The sequence below is a fragment of the Anolis carolinensis genome, chromosome 2 (genome assembly GCF_035594765.1).
Source record: "Anolis carolinensis isolate JA03-04 chromosome 2, rAnoCar3.1.pri, whole genome shotgun sequence".
Taxonomy (NCBI): domain Eukaryota; kingdom Metazoa; phylum Chordata; class Lepidosauria; order Squamata; family Dactyloidae; genus Anolis; species Anolis carolinensis.
Genome location: NC_085842.1, coordinates 267,859,314 through 267,871,672, shown reverse-complemented (window position 1 = coordinate 267,871,672; position 12,359 = coordinate 267,859,314). Strand labels below are relative to the sequence as shown.

General features: G+C 39.1%; 1 protein-coding gene across 4 annotated transcripts in view; it reads right to left on the bottom strand.

Moving 5' to 3' along the window:
* mcc (MCC regulator of WNT signaling pathway) overlaps window positions 1-12,359 on the bottom strand; it is a 252,256-nt gene that overhangs the window by 33,148 nt on the left and 206,749 nt on the right. For 3 of the 4 annotated variants that reach the window (XM_062972175.1, XM_062972176.1, XM_062972177.1), the window contains 6 exons: window positions 12,099-12,245; window positions 11,649-11,738; window positions 10,961-11,121; window positions 5,334-5,474; window positions 4,114-4,214; window positions 355-538 (listed from right to left, as the gene is read on the bottom strand). In XM_062972175.1, coding sequence (XP_062828245.1) covers window positions 355-538; window positions 4,114-4,214; window positions 5,334-5,474; window positions 10,961-11,121; window positions 11,649-11,738; window positions 12,099-12,245 — 824 coding nt within the window. The remainder of the gene's footprint in view (window positions 1-354; window positions 539-4,113; window positions 4,215-5,333; window positions 5,475-10,960; window positions 11,122-11,648; window positions 11,739-12,098; window positions 12,246-12,359) is intronic. The other variant, XM_062972174.1, reaches the window with a different exon arrangement.

The window sequence follows — 12,359 nt, the reverse complement described above, 5'->3', positions numbered from 1 at the left end:
TATAATAGGACAGATAGTGTATATTTTAAATTTGGAAGAAGAAGGAACTGCGAAACAAAGAGAAGGCAGAAAAATGGTTGAAGTAGAACAAACAATATTGGTTTGCTCTTTATGAAAGAGATTAGAATCAAACAAATATAGCAAACGTGTACAATATTCTTTGTAGAGAGCTTGCTGAATATCTAAACAGAATGCGGGCACCAAGGCACTGAAGTCATTTAAAACTAACACCAATATGTCCCAGTAGATTGATGTGAGGATGGATAGCTAGATAAATAAATGGAAAACAACACAATCTATTTCACTCTGACACCAAAGGCCTGTGGATTAACAAACTCAATGAGCCATAGTTACCTGGTGTGACTGTTGGACGACAGGCTCTCCCAGGGCTGAATGCTACAGCCAGTGACGGCAAAGGCCCCTCCACAGCTGCCATCCAATTTCATTAGCAGGGCTTTTGCTGCGTTTTCAGCTGTCTTCCTGCAGTCATGGGCTCTCTTCAGCATCTGGGTGATGTTTTCATCACCTGGCTGGTCCCCTGTTTGGTTAACAAGTAAACAATCACAGTTATATAGTCCTGGAGAGGATAATAAGCATTAATATGAGGAGATGGGCTTTTACGCTGACATCTGTGCTCCCATCAAGACATTAGCACCTACTTAGTAGTCTGCTAAGATACATTAGGATTATGAAAAGGCTAAACAGGTTGTGATCTGAAGGTGAAATCCCCAACCAGAGTCCATGTTTCTTTCCTTCCTTTCCCCTTCAAGGAAACTGTCCTTCACAACGTATCACAAACAGTCTCACAACTCAGGGAAATGTGATTGGAAATCTGAAGCAATAAATAGGGATCCACAGCACATCCATGAAATTCTTTTTGGATGCCTACAGATCGTAATAGGTAACATTTCCCGGTGTGGACCCTTCCTACATGGCTTTAAACAGAGGAAGAAAACATAAAAACCTAAATGCTCCCACACACATTATATCAGTAGCTGAAATAATGTTCATGTTTTGCTATTGAAAATGGTTTCTCATCTTGTTTGACTACATCTTGTATTTTGTGAGCAGATGAGGTGTTAGTGCTCAACATCTTGTGAGGAGTTAGTGCTGAACATGTTAAAATGAAAATAAACATCAATTTCACATTGAAGTGATGTTTTACAGCTACTGCAACGTCCTGTGATGCAGACTTTCTGGTAGAAACATTATTTCAGCACGCGAGAAACATTGTTATATTTTATCACCTACATTATATGTGATTTACACCTCTCTCGTATAACTTGGAAATGGAAGAAAACGAACACCTGCCATATATTTGCATACTACTAAAATAAAAGGAACAAGGAAAAGGATCTTAATCCACAAATATGTACAGGCTGCTTAAAGCAAAATTCAGATACCCAGCTGTATTTGCTAGGATCTTCTCCATGAAATCTCTTAATTTTAAAAGATCTAGGAAAACCTCCTTCAGTCGTGCCTTTCTATAATGTCACTGATAAAACTCTTGCTGGTATTTTTAGGCTGATGGCAACCCTGTCATATTTATTTTGTTAAGTTGTCCCTGTATATGCTTTTAAATTAAATTTCTCTAATTATTTAACTAATTTTGGCTGTTCTTTTAAAAAAGAAACACATTTTCAAAATTTCATATGTTTTAATGTGTTGTCGAAGGCTTTCATGGACAAAATCATTGGGTTGCTGTGAGTTTTCTGGGCTGTTTGGTTTTGTTCCAGAAGCATTCACAGAAATGCTGGACCGTTCTAACTACCACCATGTCAGACTACACAGAGAAGCTATTCAAATCCACAAACATGAGGACAATTTCAAAATAAAGGAGGAAACCATGCAAATGAACAAAATCTGGCTACCAGTATTAAAAAAAACCCCTCTAAAATCAGGATAGTAAATAAAGAACAACACTCAGAAAACAGGAATTCTACACATGAATAAATCAGGGCCAGCTAACACCTCCCAATACAGGAAGCAGCCAGGCTTTAAAGCTACAAGGCCATTCAATGCTAATCAAGGTGGCCAATTGCAACATTCACACTTGTCTCAAAGACATTCCACAGATATATAAACCCCACTTGCCTGGTTTCCAACATACCTCACAACCTCTGAGGTTGCCTGCCTTAGATGTGGGTAAAACATCAGGAGAGAATGCTTCTGGAACATGGCCACACAGCCCGGAAACTCACAGCAACCCAGTAATTATGGTTTCTTCTAAAGCAAAGTTTGGTCCATTTGCAAGAGATTAAAAATAGATCTCCACAAAAAGTATTGATACTGATTCTAGTTTGTCTGAAAATCATGTTTTAATACTGGAGCACAAAGGTCATTTAAACTTTTAACACTTTCACATTATATTTTGGGGTGCTACCAAAACTAGTAGTTAATTAAGTTTTAAAACAAGTACTTTTTGTATCATGGCGAAGCCTAAAAGCCATGTTAATGAGAGTTTTCATATTCCTTCTGTGACATTATAAACACCAGATTGTTACCTGAATGAGTTAAAAGGGTCACTATAAAATAGACTGGTGTACTTTCATGTGGAATCACCAAATTTCAAACAAGAAGTTATCTTTCTGGTATAATTTCATGTTATTTATTTAGGAATGTGTACAGAAACTGGCCCATCTTCCTATTTGGGAATCTGTCCCCCACAACAGCCATAGTACTAAAACAGGATAAAAACAAGAGTTCACAGAATAAGAAGGATAACTCCTATGTTGTGGTTAGGTCAGAGGTTTTCAAATATTCTTAATTCATGACTCCCTTAGTGCTTCAATAATTTTTTCATGTCTCCCCTTAACCAAAAGAAATACAGCAGACTCTCAGTTAACTGGCATTCATGGAGATTGGTAGATGCCAGATAAATGTAGTTTCTAGTTGACTGGGAGTTACTATTAAAAATAGGCCTAACTGGTACTATACCTCATACTATACCATACCATAAACTCTGTATTGACTTGGTATTAATATTGAAATAGTGTAATAAAACAAAGACAAATAAATATAAATTTAATATAACAATTATACTGCAGTATAAAAGCTGATTTTACTATATTATAAAACTGATTTTATTTTAATTTTTATTTAAAATATTATTTCTTTGATTTTTTGCTAGTTGCTTGAGAGTTCTGATTGCTTGAGTTCTGGTTGAGTGAGAGTCTACTGTACCTAATAATTTTATTTAGCACTTATAGGGTGGGGAAAACAGGGAGCCAAGACACGAAAAAAGGGCGAGAATCCGGTAAGGCAAGTCTCTATGGTGTTGACTGGTGAAGAGAAGGAGGGATAAACACGGATTAAGGCTATTCAGGAGTTAACAGAGATTGGGTTAATTTTTGGACACTGATTTGGGATATTTCTACATAGATGGACTAGTATGGAAAAGGTGGAGGTATGATGCTAGCTTGACTGTCAGCATTTCAATTTTGTAAATCTCACTGATGCTAGTCAATCCTGTAGATCTCTGCATTAATCCTGTTCACTTCCTGTCCATTCCTCCTCCTTCTACTATTTCTGGGAAAACATCTGTATGCTGAGGGAGAAAAGTGAAACAGTGATCTAGAAGATTATTGATGTCAATAAGGCATCCAAGTTTAAAATGCGGATAATTAAGGTAACACTACTGTCCTCCCCTCCACTTTTCCTCTTCAATCTTGTAGACAAGTGTCACACTATTTTTTTCACCACTGAAAAGCAGGCAGGTAACTTTTAAATTATACATCTTTATATTTGGAGATAAACTTAAACAGCAATTATTGCTTCAAGTACTGTGTCCTGCTTTACTCAGATTGCCTTTTTGACGGTTTGTAGAGAGCAACCACATCACCACCTTCAAAATATAGCTATTGCTCAAATAGCTTTCCTGGACTGTAACCCATAACCGTTGAGACTGTTCATATTTAAAGAAATTCTAGTTCAAAATCCATTTGTCAGAGTTTTACTTGGCTGCTGAGGATGAAAGAAACCATGTTTGATTGGTGGACAAAGTAGAAGGTGATCATGAGATGATTCATGATTGCAACACAGGCTTTGAGGGTGATGGATGACAAATGAGGTACAGAATGGATTTAGACAGAAAGTGACTCATTGACTTCTTACCAACCGACTCGACACCTGCAGCTCTGAATTGTCCAAGAATGAGAGACTGTTCACTTTCTGCCAATGCTAGCAGGAGCTCATAAGCTTCAATGCACTGTTCACTGGGGGAGAAAAAAAATCCAGTCAGCATATGTGTTTTAGGACAGAGAGGAAAATCAACATCAATAAAAAGAAGGCAAGAAAGAAGTCATGTATGTCATTTCCACCTAGTTTGTTACACTGGAAATCTGTTATCTTCCTGTAGTCTAGAAATGACAACCCTATCCTGCCCTGGGATTTTGAAAAGTTATGTTTTTTGCATGTCAGTTTGCAGAATCATATAGCCAGCATAGCCCCTGCTCGTGCTGAGTGGGGGATTCTGGGAGCTGTCATCCAAAAAGGGTATTTTTCCATGCTTTGTAAACCCCGAACTTCTTTAATTAACAGCATGAATTAACATAACCTCAAAGGATATGTTAGTGTCAAACTGACTGGATGGCATGACTATAAAAATCACATAAAATTTAATTAAGGATGACTTGAACAAATAGTGTGCAAATCTATTGCTGCATTTCACATTGTCTTTCTTTCTAAACTACACTTAAAGCCATTGCTTCTCTCGTCTAAAGGTAAATGTATATATTTAGAAATATGAGCCCTATAATTCTATAAAAATTTGTAGAACTAGAATATGGCAGTTCAGGATGCTAAATGAAGGACAAGTGAAAACCTGCTTATCTCAACTACTCTAGCACTGACCATAACAATACAACCTAGTGTGTGTGTTTTTCATTTCCTCTAATGTGCCTTTATAGTCTTCAGCACACTAGCATAAAATGGAAATCTTGTTTTCCTTCGCTGTTTGTGTATGTGTGTTCAAGAAAACTGTCGACTTATGGCAACACCATGAATTTCATAGGATTTTTCTTATGAAAGGAATACTTAGAGGTGGCTTTGCCAGTTCCTCCCTCTGAATTATAGCTTAGTATTTGCTGGTGGTCTCCAAATACTAACCAGAACTTATTCTGCTTAGTTTCCAAGTTCTAATAGGATCTGGTCCCTTCAGGCTGAGTTACAGAATACTAAATAGTAATGGTACAAAGCAAGAGAAGTAAAATACAAACAACGAAATAGGACAATCTGTGCAATTCTAACAACTGGCCTCTCTTACAGAAGAATGAACGATACATGAAAATTTGACACTATGTTTATTGTGCATCTTGCATTCTCCACTGACATACCTGTATTGCAATGCAAGCCTGAGGGCTGTGGCATTGGATTCATATTTTCCAACCAACATGCTCATCCTTTCAGCATTGCTCTTGCACTCTTCCAGAGTTATTGTCAACAAATCATTCTGAGATTTTAAGTGCTCAATGCGGCTGTAGAAAAGAAAGCCATATTAAAGACTTCATAAAATGCTTGCTGCAGTTTCATCTACAACAGACTCTGGTACTTTTAAAGCTATTTTTGTGGGAAGTATGCTTTTAAAAAACAATGATAATTTACCTCATTCTTCTGTTCTTTCCTGGCTGTTTCTCCTATTTAACTGAACTTTTCAATAGTCTCAAGAAATTAGTCATGTGAAAACACAAACTGCAACTTGATGGTGTTTCCACTACCATAGTCCCATCTTACAAATGTAGAATTTCAAATTCATCAAAATCCTCTGCTACACTACTACAGAGTAAACTAGAATTCTCTAATAGATCATTCTAAGCACCTCAGCAAACTACAAAACCCAGAATTCCTCAGGATGAAGCCATTGTAATTATAGTGATATCAAGCTATATAACTGTTTAGCAGAGAACTATTTCCAGACTTTTGGGTAACGATATTCAGAATGGAGACTAAAATCCCAAAAATAATTTCAAATGGGTGAACCCACAAGTGCAGTGTTCAGCTTGTTCACACACCTTCCAAAAACCCTTTCCTTATGTTGCATTGCGAACTATTTTTGAAAGTGTTCTGAGTTTCAAAACTGGAGCATTTGCAAAAGCAGCCTTTAGAGAAGTAAAACAGAGTAATAATTGAGTGTGAGGATTGTGGTACCCAATGGAGCTCCCTAGGTCATTAGCACAGTGTTATGTTAAAAGAGAAACCACTTATATATTTGTGACAGAAGTTGGTAAACATTTCAGGAGCACAACCAAATTCACATGATAATCAAAACCATGTTTTTTTTAAAATCTATTTTGTTTGTTTACATCTTGCTTTCCCTTCACAACACAAAAGGTGATATAGATAGCTTCATTACCCCCAGAGTGGAGCCCCCAGATGGCGTAGTGGACTAAGTGACTTGAAGGTTGGATTGCTGACCTGAAAGCTGCCAGGTTCGAATCCCACCTGGGGAGAGTGCGGTTGAGCTCCCTCTATCAGCTCCAGCTCCATGCGGGGACACGAGAGAAGCCTCCCACAAGGATGGTAAAAACATCAAAAACATCCGGGCGTCCCCTGGGCAACGTCCTTGCAGATGGCCAATTCTCTCACTCCAGAAGCGACTCAAGTTGCTCCTGACACACACACACACACAAAAGCCCAGAGTTCGCAACACTCTTGAGAACCCTCAGTTGGGTTGAGAGAGAGGGATTGACTCAAGAATATGCACTATACCACACTGGTTTGACCACTAGGAACAAGCTATGAAGTAACAGGGAATGTTTTAGCTTCTCTTAACCAAAGTCTGATAAAATAAACTAGGATAAAGAGGTATTTTGATATATTTGAGGAGGTATCTCCCAATACTAGCTGCCTCCTCAGCTGTCTCCTCCTTTAATTTCCTAGTCTCTGCTCACTGGGCTTTCCACTACTATCTCACCTTTTCTTTTAAATTATAGGACAGAGGTGGGAGCAGTCTTCTTTTCTACTGGTGGGGTTAAGCAGTGGCCTATTGGCAGGTGCTGAGAAATAAATTGTTTTCTTGGCCAACGAAACATTTTTTGAATTGAAATAATTTCCCTTAATCTAGTAGAAGTAAAAAGTAATATGAGGTGAAAAAACCTACTAACTTTGGGGACATAGGGCCAACAAGATGTAGGAATAACAAGGGGGCAAGGAGTCAGTCTTTCCCCCTACAAAGTGAAGTTAGATCCTATATGGTATTTGCCACGCTTGAAAAACGACAGGAAATTGTTTCAATTAAAAAGACACTCCGCTGCAGCCATGGCTAATGGTGCAGAGCTGTGCTTCATAGAGCAGTGTGTCTTTCCAACAGCACCGCTATTTCTTGTGTTACTTTTGTGCTTCCTGGATTACACAGCATTGTGGAGTCTCAGGTTTCTACCAGGTGGTCCTGTGTTAACATGGCCATTGGCAGCATCCACTTATCTCCACCAAAGGTATTGCTATACAAACCAGTGTCAAAAGCTGCATTTCAGGTTTCTCGAGAAACAACACCAGCTGTTGCTAGGATTCCCAGAATAACATGCAAATCCTAACAAATCACTTTATGGCCTAATGCTGATGACTAAATTATCTTGTTGAAAGAAAGCTATTAATTTAGATTAAGTCCTCTTTTTCATCACCATATTTCTCCACATTTATATGCAGCTGGCATCAGCATAATTCACCCCAATCAAAACAACAGGGATAACAAGTTAATCAACTGAAAGTAAAAGCTGGGTCTCAAATGTATTTCAGATACAGAATCACTGTTGTGCCTATATACATATGCAAAATTATTTCTATGAATAATGTATACATGCAACAGATTCTCAAAAGATTTATGCACTAATACCATGTTCTCGAATGTCCTGGCAACCAAATATTGGGAAGATGTTCTTAAAAGAATTGCCGTGCACCTTGACTTTTATTGGGAATGTTTGTATCAACATTTAAATTTGCTTAATGAATGTTGTACATTGCCCTGTATTTAGGTAACAAAGAGTGGTATACAAATATTATTTTATGTTAAATATAAAAAATATTTACCTATATTCATGACGATCAACATACAGCTTTGTGAAGAATGGTATATACTTATCAAAACAATGAAGACATTTACACACAGGCATACTCTTATTTTATGTTTTACATAAACAAAATGCAGGTGAAATGTCTAGAATTACACCAATTACCATAGATACTTATGCATCCGTTTACCTCACGCATAAGGCGAGGGCAGGTTTTAGGGCCAAAGTAATATATTTTTATATGACCTGTGGGTCATTCTACAGAGAAGGAAAGGCACTAGTGGTGCCTCACAGGGCCAGCCACTGCCATTTTTCTGCCCACACATTTTAAAAAACCAAAAGAGCTGAGAGAGCTGAGGTGGTTGGTACTTTTTTTAAAGTTCTCTCAAGATGGCCAAAATTCTCACCTTTTGCCACTATCCTCAGAGAAAGGGACAGTTCCTGTTTTGATAAGAGTTGAGGTGCAGTACTTACACTGACCCATAGAAAAGTTGACCTAGGTTTTGGGCCAATTTTTTTACTGTTTTTAAACTTTTAAGGTGACACTGTTTTGATTGATAATAAAGGTGCTTTGTGTCCCATTTTAGGGGAAAGATGGCATATATCAATAGATGGACTGAATTAAAACGGAAGACAGAAATCTTGTTGAGAACATGCATCTCTATAAGTGGACTTATATCTGTAAGTGTTTGAACTTTGAAGTTCTGCAATGTCCATCTATATATATAAAAGAGTAATGGAATTCGAGCGCCGAGCAAAACAACAAAATTAAACACCCCCCAACATAGAAATTTAACCACACAATGAAACATCCACGCCTTAAGGTTGAAACAATGACAAATCACATCATGCACCTTCACAGGGACAGAAAATCACACAACCCACAACCCACCATCTCCGCTTGCTCAAAGAAGCCCTCCTCGCGCTTCCCTTTGACTACGGACGCTGCGCCATCTGCGCATGTGCAAAAACGGCCAATTCCTGCTTCCCGCCAGTCCGCCCAATTCACTCACCCAAACCCCTTTGACTACGAACACTGACATCTCTGACCACCGCTGCCCTCTCCCCACAGGCACATTTCCTCACGGAGGAAAGCCAGCCGACTCAAGCCTCAAAGAAAAAAAAAGGCTCCTCCAGAAACTCCTCTTTCCACCTCCCCCCCCCAAACCTCAAAGGAAAAAAAAAATCTCTTCAGAACAGGTATGGACTCCCAGGGAAAGAGGATCAGGGAGGGAAGGGCTCAGCCAGCCAGATCGCCCTTCTCTGACCACCGCTGCCCTCTCCCCCCAGGCACATTTCCTCATGGAGGAAACCCAGCCAACTCAAGCCTCAAAGAAAAAAAAAGGCTCCTCCAGAAACTCCTCTTTCCACCCCCCCCCCAAAACCTCAAAGGAAAATAAAATCTCTTCAGAACACAACAAGGTATGGGGGACCCAGGGAAAGACGATCTGGGAGGGAAAGGAGGGAAGGGCTCAGCCAGCCAGATCGCCCTTCTCTGCCACCGCTGCCCTCTTCCCCCAGGCACATTTCCTCACGGAGGAAACCCAGCAAACAGCCAACTCAAGCCTTAAAGGGAAAAAAAGGCTCCTCCAAAAACTCCTCTTTCCACCTCCTTTCACATGGCCTGCCAGCCTCTCAATAACAATAATAATAATAATAATAATAATAAGAAGAAGAAGAAGAAGAAGAAGAAGAAGAACATCATACAATCCTAAGGTTAGCACATACCACTAAGGATCATCCAGTTCTATTTCCTTATATCATGCAGAAGGACACAATCCAACCACTCCTGACAGATGGCCATCCAATATCTGCACAATAATAATACACATCGAATCATACCATCAGACAGTTAGGAGACACCCCTAAAGGCTATCCAGTCCAACCCAATTCTGCCATGCAGGACACAATCCAAGCACTCCCAACAGATGGCCACCCAGCCTCTCAATACTAATACTACTACTACTACTAATAATAACAACAACAACATCATACAATCCTAAGATTTGGAGTGACCTCTAAGGATCATCCATATCAACTTCCTTCTACCATGCAGGAGGACACAATCCAATCACTCCTGACAGATGGCCATCCAGCCTCTACATAATGATGATGATGATGATGATGATGATGATAATAGAAGCATAGAATCCAAGAGTTTGGAGAGACCCCTAAGGGCCATCCAGCCCAACCCTTTCTACTATGCAGCAGGACACAATCCAAGCATTCACAACACATGGACAACGTATAAATACTATACAATACTACACAGGATCCTCACCACTTTCACAGTATACAAACAACCAAATGCATACTAAACATACAGACAACCATACAACAGACATTCAGTACCACCACTACCTCAACAATTTCTCACCAGCACCACCAGACAACGCCACAGCAACGCGTGGCCAGGCACAGCTAGTATCCAATAAAAGGCCGCTGTTATGTTATTACTAAAAGGAGTACAAAAGGGAGGGACTGAAGTACAATGGGAGTCAGGACACTGGAATATTGAGTCCCAATGTGGATTGGGACAGTCTTCTTGGTGTCCTGTTACTTATCATAGCAATTTACTAGTTTCTTAGCACTTCTGCTACTTCTCTAAGTTTAGGTAATGTTATGAAAAATGCACAGTGCTAGTGAAATTCAGTCCTATAAACATAAAAAGAATAAGCTCTTTAAAGTTCTGGGAGAAGAAAAAATGCCTTTGATAACAGAAATGTGTCAATGTTGGCAGCAGATAAGCTTCATGAGAGAGAGCATTCCCAAACAGAGTGAGCCCCTCAAACCATCTTATACAATTTTTCTACAACAAATTGAAATTGTGTAGTTAAAATTCAGAAATACACATCTGTGAAATTATGATTAGTCACAGAGGTTCCAATATGCCTTTCCTAATTGGGAAACAAGAAAAAGTAATCAATTTGAAACAAAAGAGAACTGTGCATACACACATTTTAATGTACCTGTTTAATCGTTCAGTTTCTACTTCGAATTCTCGGATTTTGCTTTCAGAGATAGCAGAACCATGTGAATAAAGTGTCTGGAAAATTTCTTGGATGTTGGAACAATCTTGAAGAGAGTGTGCAAGGTGTTCTGCCACACTGCTGGATACCTGTAACAAGGTTAGATGTTTACTGTACTGTGTGAATGGGTGGTCACAAATGAGTGTCCCTTTGGAAAGGATGCGTGCTGTAATACAAGGCTTGGAAAAGTTACTTTATTGGATCAAACTCCCAAAATATCTTAAGAGGATTTTGGTGCTTATAATTCAATGGAATAACTTTTATGTAATGTTAACAGAAAGATACTAGTAAACATAACTGAAACACAACAATAAATGTTCAGTTTTGCACATGGCTGCTCAATAAATGGGATGCATCTTAGAATTGTGGTTGCTTTTTATGTATAAATAGAGCTTTTTCTGTTGGTGATAATGAAATTATAATCTTCAATGGCAACGTAGAAGATAAAATAATACAGCATATGAATGGAATACATTCACATTTTATGAATCTGCCTAATTCAAAATCAAGGGCTGAGTTGATTGTGCATTTACGGTACTTCATATTACTTGTTGTGACAACCTTGATCATGACTATCAATTAGCAGCATATTGCTAAGCACACTATACAAACTCACCCCTATGCTGCTGATTTCTGATCCCAGGACCGGGCGGTCAGATGTTGATGATTCTGACCTTGTCTTTGAGAGCTTTACTCGCTCAGCGATCTGGAAAAGAGGAAAGCCTGCTGTGAACATAAGTGATTTAAGTATTGTGCAGAGCTTCCACACACCTATGCAAAATACTCCCCCTTCTCGCATATTCACGGTGTTAGGAAATCCTATGTTAAATTGATTACTACAAACTGGCATGTGTGTGCTCTTATTAAGAGAGGCTTGAAGTCCTTAGCACTTTATCTCTCCTTGCAGCTCAAGTCTGCGGACTCACTCAGGATCCTTCAAAAATCCCCTGGCACTCCAGCTAAGACTTCCCGGCTAATTTCAAATCTGTTCAGCGGCTCTGCTCAACAAAAGCTGCTTGCTTCTTCCAGACAACAGGAGGTACCATAGCAATATACAAGGACTCGCCTTTGCAATCGGAATGTCATTACTGCTGCTGCTTGTGCTGAGCTCTCCAGTGCTTGGATTAATAGGACGGTTTGCGGGAGTGAGACGACCTGGACTTGATGGGCCAGTTGCCTGGACACTTTGCAAGCGCGTCTGCAGTTCTCGGACCTGCAAGAACACACAATAATAATTCATTTAAGTCAAAATGATTTGCTTTTCCTTGTACTATGTCTGATCTACCTTATGGTAGGTTAAAAAGCTTTCCACTAATATCTATAACTG